Source organism: Drosophila willistoni, chromosome 3R (genome assembly GCF_018902025.1).
Source record: "Drosophila willistoni isolate 14030-0811.24 chromosome 3R, UCI_dwil_1.1, whole genome shotgun sequence".
Lineage (NCBI taxonomy): Eukaryota > Metazoa > Arthropoda > Insecta > Diptera > Drosophilidae > Drosophila > Drosophila willistoni.
The window spans coordinates 24,634,034-24,657,401 of NC_061086.1; the positions used below are offsets into that span (position 1 = coordinate 24,634,034).

The 23,368-nt window shown below is 37.9% G+C and overlaps 8 protein-coding genes across 11 annotated transcripts; 5 read left to right on the forward strand and 3 right to left on the reverse strand.

The window, feature by feature from the left end:
- Positions 1–30: 30 nt before the first annotated feature.
- Positions 31–1,653, forward strand: LOC6647830 (transcription factor Ouib). Its single transcript, XM_002069951.4, has 3 exons — positions 31–239; positions 292–1,208; positions 1,274–1,653. Exons 1-3 carry the CDS (start codon positions 120–122, stop codon positions 1,443–1,445), a joined length of 1,209 nt encoding a protein of 402 aa, XP_002069987.1. The 5' UTR covers positions 31–119; the 3' UTR covers positions 1,446–1,653.
- A 197-nt stretch (positions 1,654–1,850) lies between these two features.
- LOC6647829 (transcription factor Ouib) lies at positions 1,851–3,134 on the forward strand. Its single transcript, XM_047013654.1, has 4 exons — positions 1,851–1,970; positions 2,025–2,578; positions 2,642–2,887; positions 2,953–3,134. The coding sequence occupies exons 1-4, from the start codon at positions 1,851–1,853 to the stop codon at positions 3,074–3,076; spliced, it is 1,044 nt and encodes a 347-aa protein (XP_046869610.1). The 3' UTR covers positions 3,077–3,134.
- An 88-nt stretch (positions 3,135–3,222) lies between these two features.
- On the forward strand, positions 3,223–4,781 carry LOC6647828 (transcription factor Ouib). 2 transcript variants are annotated; one of them, XM_002069949.4, is made up of 4 exons: positions 3,223–3,422; positions 3,493–4,133; positions 4,192–4,437; positions 4,496–4,781. In XM_002069949.4, exons 1-4 carry the CDS (start codon positions 3,303–3,305, stop codon positions 4,677–4,679), a joined length of 1,191 nt encoding a protein of 396 aa, XP_002069985.1. In that variant the 5' UTR covers positions 3,223–3,302; the 3' UTR covers positions 4,680–4,781. The 2 variants fall into 2 exon arrangements, with proteins under 2 accessions (XP_002069985.1, XP_023034330.1); XM_023178562.2 differs by having other exon boundaries at positions 4,192–4,240; positions 4,496–4,556.
- A 43-nt stretch (positions 4,782–4,824) lies between these two features.
- Positions 4,825–6,390, forward strand: LOC6647827. The gene is made up of 2 exons (XM_002069948.4): positions 4,825–4,966; positions 5,028–6,390. Exons 1-2 carry the CDS (start codon positions 4,945–4,947, stop codon positions 6,152–6,154), a joined length of 1,149 nt encoding a protein of 382 aa, XP_002069984.1. The 5' UTR covers positions 4,825–4,944; the 3' UTR covers positions 6,155–6,390.
- On the reverse strand, positions 6,316–8,357 carry LOC6647987 (transmembrane protein 216). The gene is made up of 2 exons (XM_002069947.4): positions 8,016–8,357; positions 6,316–7,894 (listed from the first exon to the last, which is right to left on the reverse strand). The coding sequence occupies exons 1-2, from the start codon at positions 8,269–8,271 to the stop codon at positions 7,701–7,703; spliced, it is 450 nt and encodes a 149-aa protein (XP_002069983.1). The 5' UTR covers positions 8,272–8,357; the 3' UTR covers positions 6,316–7,700.
- A 1,191-nt stretch (positions 8,358–9,548) lies between these two features.
- LOC6647986 (transmembrane protein 216) lies at positions 9,549–11,283 on the reverse strand. 2 transcript variants are annotated; one of them, XM_023178873.2, is made up of 3 exons: positions 11,218–11,283; positions 10,610–11,106; positions 9,549–9,919 (listed from the first exon to the last, which is right to left on the reverse strand). In XM_023178873.2, exons 2-3 carry the CDS (start codon positions 10,824–10,826, stop codon positions 9,726–9,728), a joined length of 411 nt encoding a protein of 136 aa, XP_023034641.1. In that variant the 5' UTR covers positions 10,827–11,106; positions 11,218–11,283; the 3' UTR covers positions 9,549–9,725. The 2 variants fall into 2 exon arrangements, with proteins under 2 accessions (XP_023034641.1, XP_002069982.1); XM_002069946.4 differs by having other exon boundaries at positions 11,206–11,272.
- Positions 11,284–11,672: 389 nt separating this feature from the next.
- LOC6647985 (cyclin-dependent kinases regulatory subunit) lies at positions 11,673–12,681 on the forward strand. Of its 2 annotated transcripts, XM_002069945.4 has the most exons (3): positions 11,673–11,738; positions 12,071–12,139; positions 12,206–12,681. In XM_002069945.4, the coding sequence occupies exons 2-3, from the start codon at positions 12,081–12,083 to the stop codon at positions 12,444–12,446; spliced, it is 300 nt and encodes a 99-aa protein (XP_002069981.1). In that variant the 5' UTR covers positions 11,673–11,738; positions 12,071–12,080; the 3' UTR covers positions 12,447–12,681. The 2 variants fall into 2 exon arrangements, with proteins under 2 accessions (XP_002069981.1, XP_046869611.1); XM_047013655.1 differs by lacking the exon at positions 11,673–11,738 and having other exon boundaries at positions 12,002–12,139.
- LOC6647984 (sterol O-acyltransferase 1) lies at positions 12,585–14,576 on the reverse strand. The gene is made up of 2 exons (XM_002069944.4): positions 13,796–14,576; positions 12,585–13,740 (listed from the first exon to the last, which is right to left on the reverse strand). Exons 1-2 carry the CDS (start codon positions 14,481–14,483, stop codon positions 12,695–12,697), a joined length of 1,734 nt encoding a protein of 577 aa, XP_002069980.1. The 5' UTR covers positions 14,484–14,576; the 3' UTR covers positions 12,585–12,694.
- Between the last annotated feature and the right edge of the window lie 8,792 nt (positions 14,577–23,368).

Below are 23,368 nucleotides of genomic sequence, written 5' to 3' on the forward strand. Positions count from 1 at the left end.
TGACGTTTACCAACACTAGCCTGGTGGATACGCAGTAGTTTGAATGGCTAATCGTGGACAACCCGTAATAATGTCTGTTTTTGTTTAGCGAATTGTTTATACTTATTCAAATATTTGTAATGTTAACCAAAGAATGTCGTGTGTGTGGTCGGAGCAATATATGCTCCAGGGCTTTGTATCTCTTCGATTCCGGGAATCGCAAACATTTACGTTATGTCCATATGCTTACTGGGCTGCGGGTAAGACTTCTTTTAGTATCGAATATTAAGTCACTATTTGATTATGTTATAGCTAAGGAATCGCCTGGATTTGCCAGTGATGATGTGCTACTGCTGTCAATCGGATATTAAAACATTTATGACATTTCGCCGACAATGCCTTAGGAATGCCAAAAGATGGAATCCTCAAGTGAAAAATGAGGACACATCCCAAAGTGAGACAGAAGATAAGAAACCTGAGCCTTTGATTGAAGAAAACTCCGTTGCTCCCGTTGATTCCACAGTGAATGGTCGACGCATCATGCCAAAACGAAAGTCACGTGGAAAACTAGTGGTTAAAAAAGATAATGAAACGGATTTGAATTCTGACGAGGATTGGGAACCTTTGCAACCTGTCCAGGTAATTGTTGAGCAAGATAAACAGTCAGTTTGCGAGGAAGAGCAGGAAAAAGAAGAACGCGACCAATTGGCTCTCACTGGCGATGAGGACGGAACGGAGGACGCAAATGCCACAGTTAAATTTGAGGAAAGCGATGAGGAAAACGCCATAGAACCTAAAGTAGAAAGTTCAAGTTGGGAGGAGGAGGAGCAGGAACAGGAGGAAGATAAGCGAAAAGATAGAATGAGACAACCCAAAATTCAAGAATACAAATGTGATATATGTGGTGTGGTCAAGAACAATAAATCATCTTTAGTCAGGCATCACTATACACATACGGGAGAACGGCCGCATCCCTGCAAAGAGTGTCCCAAAGCCTTCTTATCGGGCAATGAGCTGCGTGCCCACATTTTAACGCAGCACACCAAAGAACCTCCATTTCCCTGCCGATATTGTGATCGCCGTTACTTCTCGGCGATAGGCCGCCAAAAACATGAAAGAGTCCACACGAATGAACGTCCCTTTGTTTGCGATCAATGTGGAAAAGCCTTCACAAGGGTGTGCATAATGAGGCAGCATATGCTAACCCATACGGGCATGCGTAGATTCAAGTAAGTTCTCTTAAAGTGTAACTACATATATGATCTATATATCCCATCGAAATGTCATATTTCAGGTGCGACATATGTGATCGTTCATTTACACTGAAGAAACACCTTTCCACCCATTATATATCGAACACACATAAACGGAATGCCGAAAAAGCTGAAGCAGAGAAAAACCCGTCTGAAATGAAGACCGAATTGGAATTTATAACCATAGAACGAAATATTATCGAGGGGATTTAACCGCAGTCTAAATTTTAGTCAAAACGATGGTCGCTTCTGAAGAAATGGAGCTATTAATGGATTTGGACCGTTGTTGTTGTACCGTTAGTCTTTCTGTTTTTTTTTTAAACATTTTATAGAGTAAGTGTTTGAGATTTATGTTAACAGAAGTGGAATTCACTAAACAAAATAAAAAAAGAGAATTACTTACTAGTTCTTACTTTATGTATACGCTAACTTTAGTTAGAGATTTACTGGCATATGTAATTCTATTTTCAAAATAATGACCATTTTATCTGTTTATTTTAAATTTACTTTATGTGCTGCAATGGAATGGCCACGTCCCACGGCGAATGGCAAACATATTCAGCTGTTTGCTGATAATGTCAGTGTGGTTGATTATTTTTATCAGTAAAGAAACTAAAAATGTTAATAAATCAGTGCCGAATTTGTGGCAAGAACAATATTTGTGCAAAGAGCCTTAATCTATTTGATACAGCAAATAGAAAATATGTGAAACATATTTATTTATTAACGGGTCTAGCAGTAAGTTGCCTTTAATCCAAAGAGTCGCTAGATTTATGCAATGTTTTGAAACAGTTAGGGGTCCTGGCAAATGCTCCTACCTACATCTGCCATTGCTGTCAATCGGATCTCAAATTATGCATGACGTTTCGCAAGCGATGCATCAAAACTCAAAAGAAATGGGAAACCCTCTCACAATCGGGACAGGATGTGGATTTGGAGTCGCATTCCTCAATGAGTGAAATAGAAACAAAAGTGGAAGAAACTATTCAGGTGATAGTCAAAGAGCAGTTTAACATTCAGGATGAGTTGATCAATGAGGAAGAAGATCATTTAGGGCTGGACAAAGAAGAAATATTAGCAACAAATATAGGCAGGAGTAAAGATAAAATGGTTATGGACACTATCAAGGATACACTTACACACTTTGATGATAATAATAACAACAAATTAGATGACCATAATAATGACAAGGGTTTCCTCCCTTTGGATATTCCAACGAAAACACGTAAATCAAAAGGCGAAGTAAAGTTGTTTATATGTGAACTTTGTGGTCTTCATTTGGGAACAAAAGCATCTCTGGGACGACACATTTTGAAGCATACGGGCAAACGCCCCTTTGGATGCAAGTAAGAAAAGATCTTTCTGTATTCCATTCTTTACTAATTAAAAATAAATCCCGTTTTATATAGAGAATGCTCAGCAAGATTTCTAACAGCTGCCGAGTTGCGTTCACATCATCTAGTCCATACGGGAGAGAGGGCGTTCCCCTGTAGATTTTGTGAGAGGAAGTACGTTAGTTATATGGGAAGATTGAGGCACGAGCGTAATCACACTAACGAACGAAATTTCGTCTGCGATGAATGTGGCAAGGCATTCACAACTGGATATATACTAAAGAATCATATGCTGATACATTCGGGCGAGCGGGCATATAGGTAAGTAAAGAAAACATATTTATAATTAATTATGATTCTTTACCATTTCGTGCACTCCAATCCAGTTGCGATGCCTGTCAGCGCTCCTTTCAGCGGAAAACTCATTTACGCACCCATTTCCGGAGTAATACACACCAACAGAATCTGAAAAAGACGCAGCTTCAGGTGTCACCAATCACCAAAGTGTAGAATTAATAGATTGTTAAATTTTCCATTGAAATATTTCAAATATACTTCATGAAGTAAACTGCTGTTTTTGAATTTCCAAATATCACCACTGCAAAGGCACTTTGAGTACGTGGCCAGGTGAATGACAATTTTGAAACAGCTGTTGAGTGTTTACGGGTGGCAGAGTAAAGGATTTGTTTATAAGTGACAACAAGCAAAGTTTTTGTTGCCTAAAAAACAAGAAAAAATGTTGCAAAATGTATGCCGTGTATGCTCGCGACGCACCGATGATAAAACAGCCCAGAGCCTTTTCGTAACGAAGGCCCACAAACTGATCTCACAAATTAATTTACTAACCGGAATCGTGGTAAGATGCCTCATTAATGAATTTGTCTTTTATTTTGACGTCAATTGACTTAATTTTTTAAAACCTTTAGCTTGAGCCTGCGGACGATCTGCCCGATTTAATATGCCCAATGTGTCAGAAAAATTTGAAAAGATTTATTGGCTTCCGAAAACTCTGCCTAAGAAGCCAAAAGAAATTCGAAAACCATCGGGAAGTGAAATGCGTAGTGAAGCCACAAAATCGCGCAGCAGATACTCATATCGTTTGTGTGAGACGCAGTGGCCGAAAACAGAATCAACTTGAACAGCATGAGACAGGTGACACCTATATGAAGGAAGAGCCGATTGAAGTGTTAATTAAAGTTGAACACACGCAGGACATAAATAACGATAAAGTTGAAGAAGTGGATACGCTAGATGACGATATAGATCGACTAGACACGACTAGCAATAATAGCAAACATGCAGAGAAAGATAAGGAATTTATTTCACTATCAGATGAGGATGAAGAGAAATGGCTTACGGACGAAGAAGAAGATGAATTATATTTACCGCCAGCTCATACATTACCCAAACGGCGACGCCATCGGCATCAAGACAAAACCTCAAGCGAGAAGCCACCCAAGAATCTGCCCGTCTTCTTTTGTGATCAATGTGGACACAATGTCACGGGAAAGACAAATTTCGATCGACATATAAGAAAGCATAGTGGCATTCGGCCTTTTCAGTGCCAGTAAGTTGCTCCTATGATGAATGCAAGATTCTACACATTAAACTCCTCTTATTTTCAGGCTATGCCCTTCCCGATTTCTATCTGCCGGCGAGCTAAAAGGACATCAGGTCAGTCATACTGGGGATAGGAACTTTCCCTGTCGCTTTTGTGATCGGTCCTATGTTAATCATAGTGGCCGATTGCGTCATGAGCGCACTCACACGAACGAAAGACCGTTTGTCTGTTCGCAGTGTGGAAAATCATTTACCAATTCGTATATATTAAAAAACCACATCCTAATTCATACTGGAGAACGCCTCTTTAGGTACATCTTTTAAAGGAATTAATCTATCATATATGACGATCAACTTATTTGTTTGCAGATGTGAACTTTGCCAGCGTTCTTTTGCACGGCCCACACATTTGACAACGCATTATCGATCGAATACTCACAAGCAGAATGTGGAGAAATCAAAGATGAAAGATGCCAATGGACCAAAGGATCAAAATAATTTTAGCTATACAGTAGAAAGGGCTTCGCCTGAGGAGAATGATCAGGCGAATTGATTGACATTTAGTGCAAAGTAATATTGTCATTGAGTAGAATCTGGAATTTAAGTCTTTGAATATTTGATATCAAAATATACATGAGTATTTTGCCATTTCGTAGTAGGCTGCGTCAGGTTCATTTTCTGTTTCCATATTGTAGTATCCCGTTCCCGTTCAGAATACGAAATTTCAGGTGCTAAACATTTAACACATAATTGTGTAGTCTTGTTCGAAATTTTAGCGACAAAATTAACAACATCTTACTTTGCTCAAATTCGGCCCAATGGAGAAAAATCAAAAGTGTGGTAAGGTCATTATTATAATCAGCAACGTACCTGAACTTCTTACACACTCCATTCGCTGTAGAAGAGACCGTTGGACAATCCTTGTCGAGCAGCAGTCGTCGCGTTATGTGGAAGCAAAATGATGAGGAGGAAACATATGACTCTCTGGTCAATTGCAGGCGTTCCCCGGTTCCCGGTTTATGTGTAACAGTACAGCCCAAAACCAGTTCCAACTCCTCCGCTCAGCATGAGGAGGTATCTACTAGCTTTCCAAAACGCTCGGCCAATGAGAATTGGTTGCATATTATGAAGGAGATGCGTAGAAAGATGGCCACACAGGGAAATGTGGCTATGTCCAGCCCACAGACTTCAGCAACTTCCCTGCCGGAAGACCGTGTAGCCACCTACTGGCAGCATTTGTTCGGCAACATCATTGAAAAGCAGTTAGACAATAGTAAGGACCAAGAGGGTCACTCTTCGCTCGACAAACCCAATTTGGGGTTGCGTTATAAACCTTCCCACGAGTCATTGCAACGGTGTGCAGATCATCAGGCAGGTTCCAAACAAATGATGACAGACTTTAAAATGGAGTCCTGCAGCTTGCCGCCGCAACAGTCTTGCGTGGTGCGTGAGGTAGCACCAAAATTTGCCCAGCGCATGCCTACATCAGTACAGAATGACACGGATTCTTGTTGCTCCGGCGACTTGGAGGGCCCGAAAAATAGTCCTGTCGTTAAGTTGTCCAATGCCAGCAATTCGGTCTCTCATAGCCATCCAGCTCAACAGCAGCAGCAACGTTTCAGAACCGAAGTGATCAGTGTCCATGTATCCAGCCCAAGTTGTGACTCTTCCGTGGCTAATAGGCGTACAATCCAATTCGGATCCAAGCGTCGCTCTAATTCCAAGGTGACTACAACTGGTAACGCAACCAGCTCCACTTCCTCAACGCCAGCTTTATGCAATAAGCCATCGACTGGTGCCAGTCAAGCCCTCAATGGAAACACTGGCTTCCCAACATTCCGCCAACGGCAGCAGGAACTGCATCGCTATCGTCTTCAGATCGAGCAGCGGCGGCTCGATCTACTTGAACTGAAGATAGCACGCGAACGTGAAGATGCCATCCATAATGAGATACTCTTCCACAAAGACCTACAAATCAAAGAGAATCAGATCAAGGCATATGAAGACAACGACTGCTCCAATGCATAGAACGACGACAAGGCATTTACAAAATTATATCGACGGTACAAAATTTTCAATATAAATATACAGGATGACAGGTCATTTATCTCTTAAGTCCAGATACAAAATATATATACAATATAGAATGCAGATAAAAAATGCAATAAATTGAAAACATATACAAACGATTTGGTTTTAATTTTTAATTGGTATTTTCATCAAATGTAAATAATGTCGATAAAATCTTGAATTTCTCAACTAAATTGGATTAATTGGATTTTGTTTTGATTAAAAAATAAACATGTTAACATTTCATCAATTATGCTACAAAATTAAACCACAAAAGGCTTATGTAATCTGAATTCTGTTTGGTTTGAAAAGCTTTTTAAAAGATTGTAAGGTTTGTTCAGAATAGTTTTTGACCTATTTTTTTTTGTTTTTATTAAATATTTTTGTGCTTAGCTAATTGTTCGCTCTGAAACCACAAAAAGGTCTTCTATTTAAATTAGATGTGCACAGCTAGCTGCTCTGACTACCGAATTGTAAGTTTTACAAATCATTTTGTATCATTCAAAACTGCAATCGTTATATCGTATTTTCGTCACAACGACCTGGAACTTATTATTTAGTTTGCTTACATGCATTACAATCTATCTATAGTCTTCCATTTAGCCAGAACAGCTAACGATATTATTGATGTAATGAAAAATTATAATTATTGACTAGCATTCAATTTTCATAATTCTTAGGATAGCGCTCTCTACCTTATAGGCGGGGTACAATTGAGCTTTGGGACTTGTGTGTGTGTGTGTGTCTGTGTGTGATGGGTTTGTGTTTGCCAATAGGCAGAAGAAAGTGTTAGCCTAGTTAACATTATACAAATTGTTAATTTTTGGTTTTTCATGTGGTTTTTGGTTTTTTCCTTTTTGTTTTGTTGTAGTACCGTCTTGAACAAGTTAAATACGCTACATGCTAGTTTTATATAAAGTATTCTTTCAGTAAAGTACACACCATCGTCTATAGTTTCTTGTGGGTCGTTTGAATGATTAGTATGTTCTCTGTTTTTTTCTCATTTAAACTATTGATTTGTGATGAGTTAAAGCACAATTTACAATACATGTGAGACTATGAGTAGGTGAGTTACTTAAACGATGTTATTATTTTTGTTTAAATTATAAATTGTAGAAAAAAGCAAATGTATATAATTTGTATCTGATGATTCAAGTGTAAGGTTTTGTTCTTTTGTCTTATATTGGTTCCGATTTATGCTTAAATGTTAACAATTTGTTTGTTTGTTGTATATAAAACCGTTAAATTTTATCCATAAATCTTATTTATAATTATTTATATATGTATATACTACATACATAAGTGTTTGTTTGTTTGTTTGTTGGCTTTTTCTTTGGTTTGTTTAAGGGGGCATGAGCAAGTCAAGTGCCGCTTTCAAATTCCTTTTCTTTTAAGTGCTAAAGTCTAGTTTTTGGTTTTCTTTTTTTTTTTTGGTTTCTTTTTTTTAAGTTTTAAAGTACAATAGATGTATAAATGTTTCGAGTTGTTGCTGTTGTTACTGTTACTAATCATAAGTTACTGGACGACATAGTGAGAAAACGAAGACTATGGCATACCAAACTTCGGTCAGATAAAGGGCAATCTGTAGCGTGCACAGGCAATATTCCAGACGCAATCGGTAGGTTTGTAGCAACAAAAGATAGGAGACACCCAGGAAACAGGGAGCAGTCAGAAAAACCGATAGTATTGCTGTCCAACCTAAAATGAAATGAAAATTTAATAATACCTTGTACATTTGCTAATTATTTATTTATTTTATTTTTCTTTTGTTGTCGCTAAATTTAGATATTTATAGAGAACATGAGTGAGATCTGTGTACCTCTCTCGGCCAATGAACCCTTGCGTCCCATTATCAGACGTATTGTCTCCAAAACTATAAAGCTAATCATTACTGCCGAATCTTGCATTAGCGTGTGACCCGTATAACTAAGATTGATCGCCTTCAGCAGTCCCATTGCCATCTCACAGCAGGCAAACATGCCAAAGTAAAACGAATTCAAATAGATTAACACCTCATAGTTCATGCTAGGATTTGGTTTCTTGGGAACCAACGGAGGTGGACGTTTTGGTGGCATTTTATTAACCGGATTGGGACAAAAAGTGAAATCTGTATTAAGGCAGTGTGCACAATGATGGGATCTCGGTACGAAGACAAGCGCGCAAGTTGCTCACGTTGGGCACTATATTTTTAGACTGACCAGTGTAATAATGTGGATCTGACTGCCCGCAGCCGTGTGAGCAAAGAGTCACCACCGACGCACCGTCTTACGGCTTGTCGCTGCGCAATTGTGTGTTGTTGTTATTTATTTGAATTATGTGTTGGTCGTTGTCGCCTTTTTGGTCGTTTGTATGCCTCGTCCACGTAGGTTCAATTAACTATAGCAATTCGTATAGATTATGTTAATGAAAATAGTTCCCAAAACTGTCAGATAACCCTTTAGAAATTAGAGAAGATCGCACAATAAAGGATGTTCCTTTCTAGTCGTATTTTAACTACAGTGTATTTGAAAGTCGTATAGATGGAAGATTTTGATATTTTTTATGGTTAGCTTTGTTTAGATTTGGGTTGCGCGTTTTCGTTTTACGTTTAAACTGATCTATGTCCAACCTGCTCAGACCCAAAAGGATTCATATAGTTTTGAAAAATTTTAAATACAAATTTTTATATTGATCGAGACGATTTCCTAAATCATTATGAACTTACTTTCCTTAGAAAATTACTTCTTTTTTTCAATTTTATGGTGTTTGCTTTGTATAATAATTTGGGATCTTTTCTTTATAAACTGACTGCCATCCTAAAAATGAAAATGCTACGGCCCTGTCGTCTCAGTTGGGTAGCATTCGCAGTGGCCCATATATATTACACTTGAATTAGAAGTGTACATTGCACCTAAGAGAGATTGCTAGTGCAGTTCGTATATAATTTTAGACCATCATAAGCATGTATATAAATACCAACAACGAAGCACCGTCGAGAAAGGCCGGACAAAAGAATGTTTCGCTGCTCAGTCTAATGTGAATTTAAATTAAATGCAGCTTTTGATCGAAACGGACGCGTTGTGATTGTGGCAACGGATAAATACTATATATATTTATATACGGTTTATATAACTTACCTGGTTTTGTTAAAAATTATCATAATGCAGTTAGTAAAAATAATTTGACGTCCCCTTTTTATGCGGTTTGCCAGTCGATCTTACGGTTTTCCTTGTGTGGGTCTATGAATTTGAGGAAGGAATACGCCAGCGTATTTTGGTTTTTGTTCTCTAATTTCTAACTACTATAAGCTATTGACGCTATATAGAGTGTTGGATCTCTTGAAAATGTTATGTGTAGTGGTGGAGTTGCCGCCTTGTGTTAAGTCTATATTAATGTTTTCAAATTTAAAACCAATTTGTTGAATGTGAATATGGTGATGCTGATAATAAGTAATCCAGATGCTGCCTCCTGTTCGTGCTCCTAGAATTGTTATTGAATTGGTCGTCTTCGTGGTCGTTGGCCAGTTAATGGCAACGTGATTGATCAACTGCTAGGTGTAGGTAACGGGTCGACACATTGTACAAATAAAAATGCTGGCATAAATTAGTTCAGCTCCTTGTAGTGTGATCATTAAGGCACTCAGAATAATTTCGAGTTTGAGAACATAGGTTTGAAAACAACATAAATAGATAACAATAGCAAGACTGGGCAGTGTTAATATTACGGATGCAGTTGCTTGCCAGCCTGTAAAAATATAAACATAAAAGAATAAAAAGGAGAGATAAGTATAAAGCAATAGATTATAATTATAAGAGATTATTAAAACTAATAATTTATATCTAATAAAGGAACTAATTCCTTTATATATAAATAATCCCTTAAAGAATCCACAAGCACACTATATTTTTATCACCATCGAGAACCTCAAAGACAAAATTTGCGCATTAAAATATGTTTGAATTTTAGAATAGGTTCTTTGATACCTTATAATTTGCATTAAAACTTTTCAAAATGGAATTCAAATTGTCTTTAGTAGGACAAAGTAAAAACTGAATATGACAAAATTGAAAATTACTAAAATGGTAATAAAAATTATTATTATGATGATCAATTTTTGTGCTAGTCAAACATACCATGCTTAATAAAGTGCACCAACAAGGCTGACATAATTACGCATACGCCGTGTTGACGGCTAGGAAACATTTATTGTTTATGGTCGGGGCGAGACAATGGCGGTGAAGTGTGTGAATGACGCTTAGGTTCGGTAAATACCAAACAATAACGAACAAAATGGCTAAGCCGTCGCCACTGGGACCACAGACCATATTTTTACTAGCACGATGTCATCATCGGTCAAGCAATTACATATATGTACATATATACTTATGTATATATATTTGAATATGAGGAAAATTCAATGAATCGATTACTCACCACGATCACTTAGACTACTCTTGCGTCCGAAGACAATGCGTACTGTTTCAATAAGGCAAAGCGATAGTAGTATGCTCGCTTCACGTGATAAGACATTTTCACCGTAATTCAAATTGATTGCCTTTAGAACGCCCACGCCCACCTCGAAGGCGGCGTACATGCCAAAATAGAATGAGTTTAGATACATAAGTATCTCATAGATGAGGCTGGCGTTCATGCTGCTGGCTAAACCTTATGGTTCCCTTCAACCCGGCGTCGGCGGGGCGGAGTTGGGTGGGTTGCGGGGGCGTACCCTTTACTGCCTGTTGTCACCGGAACAGTTTGAAGCAGAAACAAAAACGGCAACAGCAGCGTATTTTCGGTTTAAAGTTGATCTATTAGTTTGTTGTTGGTTTAGTGAGGGTTTCTATCCAAATTTCCAATAGGCTGCAGCAGCAGGTGTCTTCTCTTATGTTAGCACGCGCCCATTCAAGCGAAAGGGTATGTCTAGATGGCGGCTGGAAGGAAATGCGGAAAGAGGGGATATACCGTTAATGGCGCTCTTGGTGTATTTTTAATTGTGGCCTGGGCCAGCAATGGCTCTCATATGTACATACATATACATTTACTTATCGTAATAGTAGCTCTTATTGTTGTTGTTGTTATGCTGGCTGGTTGTCATGGGAGTCTCCTTTTGTTGTTCAGTGCGAGTGTGTGCGTGTGTGTGTCAGAACTGTATGCTAATATTAAACACGTTCCTCATCATTTATCTACTTACATATATCAGAATGATATATGTAAATTTTTGAAAAACATATTCAAGCTTATATAAAAACTTTTCCTCTGTTCTGCACTCTTTTGCCTCTTTCTTTACCACTCTGCTACTGCTTCGATGCTCACATACACGCACACATCCAAACAACAACAACAAATTGCTGGACAAAACGCACACGCACACACACACACACGGAATGACAAAGCACTGGCGGGCTGATTTCTACCCGATTTAATAATTGCTATGGTCTTTTATGGTTAATTCAGTTGCAAAATAATATATTTTGTATTTTTAACTTTTCTCATAGCGAAACATCGGAGTAAGAGAGGGAGAGAACAACACCAGAATGTGTTCAAGTTATCGATAATGTCAGAGGTGAGCGATAGTCTGGAGTCACATTAACAGTCCACTTTTGCTACTGCGACTTTAATTTAAATTAATTGAAAATAAGTACGTAAGCACTAGTAGTTCACATATAAGACAATTAAAATGTTTGAAGAATATGAAAACTTTCTCCATGAGAAGTAAAAATAAATCTAATTGAAAACAGACCGTTACGACCAATTGTAATGTGATTCGTTCACGATTTACACGACTAAGAGCAATAGTTAGCAAAAGTTATCGAAGTTTTTATCATCCTTAGATTCTATTTGGATTTTGTATTGTTTTGAAACATTTTATATTCGTTTTTAAATTTATCGTTTTAGTGAATTAGGTATGCCTGCCGATCAAATCCAGTACTCTGAGAAGTATTACGATGAGAAATTCGAATACAGGTGAGTGATACTGGTTACCGAATGAAGGTAAAGTTTGTTAACGCTTTCCCTTTTTCTTGAATTCAGGCACGTTATATTACCAGCCGACTTGGCTAAACATGTGCCAAAGGCTCACTTGATGACAGAAACCGAATGGCGTAATCTGGGCGTACAGCAGAGTCCAGGATGGGTGCATTATATGATGCATGCACCGGAGCCGCATGTGATTCTGTTCCGTCGCAGGCGCGTTGATGAAAAGCCACAGCCACAGGTGGCCACGCAAACACAGACGGGTGCCGGGCCAGCTACTGCCAACGTGTGTGGCTAGTGTTTTCTCAAAGTCTATAAAGAGCCAAGAGGCTATTCCATCGATAGTATTCCATAAGATCAGACATTCTGATGTAAAATAAGTTTCCCAATTCAATAGCTTTAGAGGATCAAACTGGTATTAGCACTAAGTGGACAATTTTCCGATAAGTTCCTGTTAATTTCATTAAGGTTATTAAAACTAAAAAAAAATACAATATCATGTGTACGCCAAAAGTGTACAAAACAGACTAAAACAATTCTTAAAAATTAATTATAGCAACGCCAAATGGCCGGCACGAGGTGATCCCTCCAACTATCATACTTCAGATCGCAGTTCTTTTTCGCATAGTACTCCATAGCGTATAGTGAGATAAGCATGCCGTTGCCCAAGATGAGAGAGAACCACAGGAATATGTTTCCCAAAATTTTGGGAGCACTCCGCATGAGAAACACCAAAGCAACGCCAACGACAAAAAATAGGATAAACATGACGGGAAAGAACATTTGTAGGGCGAATCCTAATACTTGTTCGTGCACTAAAGCTGATATCAGGAAAACCAGCAACGAGGCAGCCAGCTTGGAACCCTTGAATACATACGTATAGACATCTTTGTAGACATATTCGTACAGCCAATCATGGACAACCACATTCCAATTACGATAGTAGCCATCGTAGTTGTGTGAAGTCCACCAGTCCTTGTAAAACATGCGGTCGCCAAATCGCAACAGCTCCGAGGTGAAATTCAGCCAGGAATGCAAAATTAGATAGAATCCGCAAAGAAAGATCACAGCACTTGGTAGCATCATGCCAAATAGTTTGACTATCAGCTGCGGGGCTCCCATTGGCTCCAGACCAAACTTTCCGAAATGTTCCTCTATATGACGTTCATGTATGAAAGCATAGAGGAAAGCAACAGCTACCACCTCCAAAAGACGATTTAGGGCAAACTTCCAGCGTATATGCGACGTGCGTGGATAGCTATCCCTATAGATCAGCGTGGGAGCAAACAGGAAATAGACATAACACTGCAGAGGCGGAATGAAGGGCCGACCAGCAGACAAGCTTGCGTTCTCGTTCCCATTAGGATCGACTCCATCAACTTTTTGCTTTCCACACAACACTCGTTGTGAGTTGTATCTCACGAAAGCATGCATCTTCATAAGGAGCCTCGTACTCTCCAGCAGCAACACGCAGGCACTGACGAAGGGCAATTGGAATTTGAGGCAAAGCGATGAGGACACATAGCCAAAGACCAATTGGGAACTGATGTACATAATTAGACAACTGTGAGACCAAAACCGTTGCAGCGACCCTGTGGTAGACAACACAATTAATGGCTTTATCCTCGAACAGGAAGTCAGACTTACCTTGCGGTTTGAGCTTATGCCTAACTAAAGCCCAACCTTGAAAGGCATAGTACAGAGCCAACACGAATATATGCTCCAATATCCATGCGCCCATCACCCAATGCAATCTCCGGAGGCCTCCGCGAAATGTGCCCAGAGCGAAATTAATTTGTCCTTCCACAAAATAATCATGAAAGATCACATTGAGCAGAAACATGACCAGAATAATGTAGAATATGTGATAAATGGTGCGCATATGCGCAACCTCGAGAAGAGCAGTAAGATACGAATCTCGGGCCACAAACACTTTATCGGGCAGTCGCCCCTTGATTCTCGCTGTGGATGTTGTGCCCTTTTTTGGACTATCATTAACATCCATTTTCGAGAAAGACGCAGATTGATTTGCTAATTTTGTGGAAGTATTTTGCTGTCGATTGTGATAGGTATTGAAACTGCTGACTTGCCGTCTGTCTGATGTTTCATGGTGACCTTCAAACTGCCGAAACTCGTGGGCACGCACTTCACGCTGCCGTATACCCTGAAGTACATCCTCAATCAGACAGGAGACTTGCTTCTCAATATCCTGCAGCATATGTGATTGAAAACGTTGCAGCTTTTCACGAACAAACTGAAGTTCGGGAAGTGTTTCGCCGTCTACATCTCCTTGGTCTTGCTCACGAAGTGTTGTTGGCTCATTGTCATCTGCCATATTTCGATATCCTTTCCTTAATGTGATACAATGATGTTTTATGTTTCGTTAATTTTATTGCGACTGTCCGCTTGGACGCCAGTTTCTATAATGGACATGTTTGTCCAACTTTCGTTGTGTGCAAATGAGAATAAGTGATAACGGCGCTTCGATACTCTATGCATAGAAGGAAGCATCTCCTAACTAAACGTCTACGATAATGTCTTTTTTTACTCTCTCAAAGAGTTAAATGTATATCTATCAATATATCAATGATAATTATATAGCCAAGAATGGGCATCATTTAGGCATTAGTACTCCTTTGTGCAGTAATATTTATTTATTCTTATGTATTTGTATGCCCTATGGATTGCAAGGGCATTCCAAATTCGACTTTAGAACACTCTTCTTCAAATCGTCTTACCTTTTCAAAAAGCTCGCTCTGAATTCTCTTCCCCACTCGCTCACTCAATTACACTACAATTGAATTTAAAGTACATACATTTCCACATATCGAATCAGCTTAAGCAACACGATTAGCTGCCCCTTGTCCACACTTAGCCACACATTTAATCCATTCTAGCAGGCAAACTGATAAGATTTACAATTTGTTCATTGGCCTTATTCGCCATGAGGCATTATATTCCGAGTGCACTTGCACTTAATTTGTTTATATGCTTTTTAAACAAGGTTTAAGGGGGTCGACCCTTGTGACTTCCGTTTTTTGTAACATTTTTGTTTTGGTGAATTTTATTTTTAAAGGGTGATTAAAAGATGGAACTTTGTATTCTTTATCGTATCGTATCACCAGCTATTAAAGACCATTTAGAAGTTTTATTTCAGTGTATGTAATGAAAACTTTTTGCGATGCAGAGCGGGGAAGTAAGTTATCTCGATTTTGAGTCACTAAGTAATGGTAAATACAAAAGTCACAAAGCATTTTAATCTGTGTGACTGTGCCCACAATATGATTAGGGGTAAAAAGCATAGATAGATGGTAGCCAAGTTACCGCCACTTAAAGTTAGACATTGATACAAAAAATCATATCTGAAGTGGACTGCGGGACTACATACGATAAGCAAATTGTTTGTTACATACATAACAAGGAATGATTTTTGGATTGATCATATGTACATTTGGAATAGGTAGTCGCAAATTTTATGAATTTAGAAAATTTACTGCAGTTTTTGTAATTGGTGAATTTTAATTAAAATTTCATTCAAAAGCTGGCAAAATAGAATTTGGGCAAAAATTTGAAAGTAAACAAAGAAAAAAAAAATTAAATAGGATTTTAAATGTTTTTCAATTTTTAGATGTATGAGCTATGCCTTAATTTGGTCACTGCATCAGCCTGTAGAGGAGAGATAAGAGCGGGAGTGTCCTGTTTTTGCGTTTTGGCATATTTAATTGCAAATATTTACGGTTGTGTGAGTGGCTGTGTGTGTGTGTGTGTGTGTGTGTAAGTAACAAAAACAAATACACGTACATAAACATAATGTTTTGATAACGAAAAATGAGCCAAAATTAAAGCTCACGGCCATGAGTTCCTGCGTTGAACAGGATGCAGGACTATACATACATACATACACGCACAGTTACATATGTATGTATGTATGAGAGTGTGTGTGTGCGTATGTGTTGGAAATAATATTAATGCTTTGCAGACGCAATAACCAAAAATATTTATTATTTATGCGGAATAAACAGCAGCGGACCAACAAAAACCCGCAAAATTAATGCAAAAATGACAAAAGCACAACACAAAACGTTGTACAAGACGCAGAAGACGAGAAAAGAAGCACAAAAAGAAAGAATGAAAGCATATAGAGTGTAATATATGGAAATAGAAATAATAAAAGCAGCGCCAAAATATGCCTCGTAAAACACATATAGAAGTCGAGGCAACCAACCCGAACCGAACTACAAGAAATATTCATAAACATCTATGTCAAAAGATCTTGGTTTAGAGATAGGACCCAATAGTATCTACGTACATATACATACATATATACGTACATACATAAAAAGACATTTTTATTGCTCCCCAACAAAGGAAGGCAAAAAAAAGGAGAAAAAAAGAGAATGGGGGCAAAAAAAAAAAACAAAATGGCTACAAAAATAATATGCGACCGCATAAAAATCTATATAATTCATAAACTCACAATACGGGCAAGAGCAAGAGAGGGAAACAGGAGGACACAGGAGCAAACACGTTCGACGCTCTGTGGCGGCCATATTGGGTCATAAAAAGCACACACACATACAGAGTCACATAAAAGCCTTGCCACAAACCGGCAACAACAAAAACAGCAAAGGGGGCAAAGAAAAAAGTGACAGCAGCAGCAGAAAAAAATTTTATGATCCTGCCTGCGCAAAAGTTTTGTGTAGCAGAAACATATAAAAAATGTTGCATATTTGGTTCTCTCTCTGGTTGTGTGTGTGTGTGTGTGTGCCATTTCCGTTTTGTGTGTGTGTGTGTGTGTGTGGGTATGCTGGCTGGTTGTTGTTGGTTTTGGTTTATAGGCGCCCGTTTTGTATTCGGTTGAACGCAAAAAGAAAGAAAAAATGGCAGAAATGGCGCATTTTTGTAATTTGCTAAAAAGGCACATAAAAAGCAAAAAAATGTTCGAGAGAAATGTGAAAAGGCAAATAAATAATGTAGCTGGTCGAATATTTGGGTTGAAACTTTAAGAATATATGTATGTAAATGTTACAAATTCAAAACGATTTCCTTACTTTTCTTTGCGCCGAAAAGATGCCACATAATTTGCTAAAAAGACATGAATCCCACGAAGTATGCAATGAAAAATTAAAGATTTAAATGCTTAAAGAATTAAAGGTAATGTTGATTAGTTTAGTCTACCGATTGTTTTCCACTGTGTTTCTTCTTCCGCTTTTTGCTGGCATGCAACATTATTAGAGTCTAGCACATGGCTCAGTTGAACGTTTGGGGGCGTGGCAGATGCGGTGGGCGCACGTTTGCAAAATAAAATAAAGCTGCTGCGCCTCTCGTCCTGCACACACAGAGGACTCATAAAAATATGCTTGAAATTGGTTTTTCGCTTGCCAAAGGCAGACGGGAGGAACAGAACACAAAAAAAAAGGAAAGAACTTAGCAACATTTAATGTCGCCAACGTTGTCAACGGGAATAGGTTGTGGGGGAGGCTGAGAGGGAACATGGCGACTCGTTCGCTTTTGATTGTTTTGCAAACAAAGCGAAACAGTTTCTACCCATATACACCCTCTCATACACACACACACACACACACACACACGCACATTAATACAAACAATTCACCCATACATACATGTATATCCACACACATATTGAATGCTTTTTGCGTCCTCTTTTTTTGCACACTTAAACAAAAACAGAAGAGAAAAAAGGAAGAAAAAACAAAAAAGGAAAAGGGAATCATTGGCAACTTTTTTTGAGGGTGGATTTTCATTTTGTATGGTTCATGATTTGGAACTTTATTTGCTCCCCCATTCATTTTACCTCCATCCTCCTCGTTTCCTTGCTCCATATCCAGTCCCGTTGCCGTTCCTTGAGTCGTTCCATTTGTGTGCATTACTTATGTTTCTTTTTCTTTTTTTTTTTACTTTTATCCTTACATTATTTGCAAATTTATGCGGGGTGGCTGAATCCCGGACTGGCAAGCATCCTGACTCAAAGGGAGAACACTCCATCCCCTATTTCCCTATTCCACTCATTGATTTTTGGTCTTTTTTTATGTAGATTGGCCATTATATAGAATTGGTTTTTCGTTCTCCGCTAAAACAAATGGCGTGTGCCATAAAATGCTTCCCATTGGCTAGCGCCTTAGCATCTACAAATCCATTTGATGATCCTTTGATCCCTTGGAGATTGTGGTCTTCTATGCGTTGTATTTGACTATCGATCGGGGATCGTAAACTTCATGTTCACTATATAAAATTATTTTGATATATTTTAGCTGCAAACTATCCAAAATCCAAAAAATAAAAAAGAACGACGCAATTCCGCCCAGACTTTAAATCTAAGATAATAATTAAATGATTAGATAAATAAATCTCAATCACAGGTAGTATATCCAGCTTATCTTGAAAGTGTCGATGTTATTTTTCTCAATTTTCATATCGATGAACAAAACTTTCCATGAAAAGCATAAAAGACCAAAGAACAAAGCGAACAAAAAGTCCAATGACCAAATGAGCAAACAACTCAAAGAAATTTTTATCAGCTTGAATCAACAAAACATATTTTCAATATACAAATATTTTTTTACAAATCTAAAGTGGCATTTATTTACACGATTTAAACAAAAGCGGAATTTGGTTTTACATAAAAATTGATAAGCATCGCGATGGGACAAAGAACTGTGAAAGTTGATGAATCGGAACATCATTTTAGAACTTTAAACGTCTTTCATTTAGTTTAATGAGTTCATTTTTTTCTTTCATTCGATCATGTTTTAACTCTGATTTTTCGATACTTTTTCTGTTCTTTTATCCTCCCTGCTTCAAGTAATATACGTTCTTATAACCGAGCCAACAAAAACCAATTGCCTTTCAACCTCATCACATATTTCCCTTTTTCTTGGACACAAAAAAACTTGGGACTGGGTTAGATTTGGCCGTGCCTTCATTCGAATACCCTCAATGTCTCAATGGATAATAATTTATAAGAAAAATTTTATTCGCCATTCTTAAATATTTAATTACTTTGATTCATACAGATATATACTTATATATATATCTATATACGAACTATTCGAATTCAGCTCGTTGTTTAGTTAAGTAAACTTAATATACTCTATATGTTAGGGTATACAAGTAAGAAAACCCATAACGGTCTATTGGAAAAAAACAAATGTGATGCCAGCAATACGAGCTCTGTACGTGAGGATGAGGTTGTGCATGTAAGTGCGTGTGTGTGTGTGTGCGGGGGTGTTTGTGGGAGGACTTGCAGGACGCATAAATAGCCCAGCCACACACCATTCAGGGTGGTTCCTCCTGTGATAATTTAAGAACAAAAACAAAATGCGAATGCGAAATGTTTTTGTGTTTTACTTTTATATTCGCTTCGCTTCTTTTTTACACACACACACACTCACACACACACATCCATTGAAAGATGTCTGACACATATGTATGGAAGCTGGATCCACTTTGGGTGGTTGCTCCCCCCATTTTTGCTTTTTGGGGGCACAAAAAGCAAAGAAATACACATAAAAATATACGAGTTCTCATTATGATAATACGAAAATAAATGACAGTAGTGTTTATAGTGTACTGGTGAGGTAGGTGGGCTATAGAGGGGCGGGGGTGTGAAAAGTCAGCAGGATATTATTTCGTATAGAGCATATAGAATGATTCAAGTCATGTCATAGTAACCTAAATAATCCTTTTTTTCTATTTTAAACTCCTCTCTTATGATTTCTAATATATTTTTAGATAATTTTTAATTTATGATATATAAATTATTCTACGATTAAGTTTAACAAACAAAAGATAGCTAAATAGGATGGCTAATTGTAAGTGAATATTCGATACTTCATTTGAATCCAATTGTTTATTCTTTTTATGCTCTTAAAATATGCTTATCTCGGAGCTCCTCCTTTAATATATATATATACACTGTGTGTGTAGTGTATATACTTGGCTACCTTTCCCTTTGAGAATCTGTCATTTAAACGCATACATTCGAAAATAAAATATTCCAGCTTTGTTGTCCTTTGTTTTCGTGTGTTTTGGCTGGTGCCAAAGATTTTTGCCAAGGATTTTGTGCCAAAGGTTTTATGCCTTTTGTTCTTGACTATCCGTCCGTTGCCGCACCAGGACCTCCCACTTCTAGAATTATTTAGTTATTCAACATTTAACATAGGCTTTGCCTTTGGCTAAAAGCCTTTCTTCTCATTCTCTCTTCGTTAACTGTATCTAATAGGCTCGCATATTTCTGCTAAGCATTTCAATTTTTTATTCACATTCCGGCTTAATACGGTTGAGGCCATTAGCAGCAACATGATGGCTGTTGGAGGTTCCATTAGCTAATCCTTTCTAGAAATTGTTCCACAGTAAGAGAAGTCTGATCAAATACGGGTTACATTTTATCCGTAGAGAACTTTATGGTATTGCAGATGTTAATTTGTTTCCAAAGAAAGTCCGTTACATTTGTTGACCAACAACAACAACAAGAACTACACCTAGGGGTCAACAATTAAATGCCATTTGCAATAAAAACAGACGACAGCAACACAAAAGACGATGGCCATTTTCTATTTTCATTCCATTTTCAAATTTCAATGAAAAATTATTTAAATGTGCGCAAATTCAAATTCAAAGACGGGAAAAGGTCAAGCGGGGAGGGGACAATCCGAGAGGTTCGAGGTGTGGAGGGTCACAGCCACAGCCGTCCACAGTTCGTTCCAATTTCAATGGTCAATTAAAATCGCCCCGTTTTGCTGCAGTTGACCTAAAACCATTTCTCAACATGCAAAACAATGGAATTGCTAAAATCCTTTTTATATGACTTTTTTTTTCTGTTACAATTTTTCGAATTTTTCCAACATTTTCTATTTGTGCAGCTAAAGCAATAAATTTGAAAATTGCAGTTGCAATCGTGTGGCCCCTGCCATCTCCCGGGTCAACCCCTATCCTGGACTCCTTGAGCCTAAGGCGTCTTATGCGTGACCCCGAATTCATGCAATTTCCGTGACACATTCACAATATTCGCATTAATTTCAACCTCTGATGTTGACAAGGGGTCAGATGATGATGGCGTGTGCGTTTACAGCACTCAGTTTTTTCCTCTTTTTTTCGCTCCTGACCAATGGTCGCTGCCCAACCCTCGATGAATCCTGTGTTGTGTGTGTTGGCGGCGTTGCAGGCACCGCAGGGGTCACGAAAGTGTGAAAATGTGTAACTGCTGCATGGACTGATTAGATGGTTGAGTTTAAGGATACTTCTTGGGGTGGATTTTAGAGCATTTTTTGGCGCTCATTTTCCCAAAAATGATGCCAATTGCCTAAGCTTGGGATTTGGGCATTTTGATACAATGGTCAACTCGCAGATAGTTTCTACAATTCCATTGTTAAAATCCATTTGCAGGGATTTGAAAAGAAAAGCGGGAAATGTCGATGGCGATTTAGTGGCGATCATTCCAGACGCATTACAAATGTAACTTCCCCATGAATGGCCAGTCAGAAGGAAAATGATTTGTGGTTGTCAAATAAATACAAAAATGCTTATGTAACGGCTACTTTAGTTATTACAAGACCATAAAGATTACACACGTAAGCTTCAAAAACTTCTCTTGATCCCCCAAAAAAAATTGTTACAAATTGCTCTAATATTTTCTTTTTGAAAACTTCTTTTATCCTTCTTTTTACTTCTTTTTCATAGATTTGAATACCGTTCACTGAAAATACATGGTAAAACATTATTAAACCTTAACCCTTTCCCTTTCCTAATGACCTGGAAAGTCCGTTCTCAGAATTCAAAAATCTCATAAAAAAAGTGCAAAAACTGAATCCTTCATTTAACCCGTTCGATCATCAAGAAACACCTTCCACATCTACACCTAGCAAAGCAACTTTCACCGAAAGGGTTAAGGGGTTAAGGAAGTATGAGATGTGTCTACAAAGAATGCCATAAAAAACACAACCCAGAGGTCATAAAAAGGACAATACCTCAAACATTAGTTAGAGACAACAAGAGAGAGAAAAAATATACCATGAAGGACACAGTTTCAAAGGAAATGGCCAAGGACAACTCGCAAAGAGAAAGAGAGAGAGAGAGAGAAAGAGAGGGATAGGGATAGGAAAAAAAGAAACGCAAAAAAGAGATAGTAGACCATCTTTTTTCTTAATGGTGAAAGGGTTAAGGGACAAAAAACGGCGGCAGACCTCTGTTACCTGCCACAAGGATCATAAAAAACTAACCGTTTTATGAGTTTTTTACACGGAAGTGCAACTCGAATGTAGTTTTTTTTTGGTTTTATTTTGGAATCCAGTGTGCTCTGACAATCACAAGTAGATCGTTGACTAATGATCTCTTACAGTCAGAGCTACAAATACAGAGCATTTATACATATATATATGTATATAGATGCTATTTCAGTTGGAACTTTCTCGTGATTTTCCACTGATTTTCATTGTTGAGTTCATTACCTGATGCGGCTGCCTATGCAAAATAATTATACATAGACAGCGAACCATGACAAAAACCTCATAAAAACCATGTCCAAACCCAAAAATTCCTGTTTGTCCTTCACGCTGGCTTTGTTGCTTTGTCTGGCCGAGCTACTTTTACTGCGTAACTATTAGGTGAATACAATGAAAATTAGAGCAACTATTTTGGTACCATTCCAATGCTCTAGTTTTCTTTTTTAATCCTTCGGTTTTTCGTGTTAAAAAAGGATTTACGGATGTTGTTGCCGACCTCAGTCCTGTCCTTTTGCTAGGCTAACAGACCCGCGATAGCCTGAGTTTTACTGTTTACAATAATATTTCTACGAATTTTTTCAATTTTTGGTCACCGTCTCTCACCTCACCCGACTCTGCTCTGTGGCCTTTCAGTGGGCGTAAACGTCGCGAGGATTTCGCGCTGCGTTTGTCATTTGATTTATGTAAAGAGGCTAAAGTCTGTAGATTTAGCATATTAACATGGCAAAGCAATGACAAAACAATTTGCATATATTTTTTAAACAAATCTTTAGAAGGCAGACATTCTAAAATTATCGCAAATATAGAAGTAATATTATGTTTATGTTTTTTTTCATAAATATTAATCCCTTTTTTTTCAAAATCGTGTGAGATTTGAAAACAAAATAAAATACGGTAGCTCTTTTTACAAAAACCAAAACCAATTTGCACTTGAGATCAAAGAAAAACACACTCAAAGAACATACGTAATAGTAAAAAA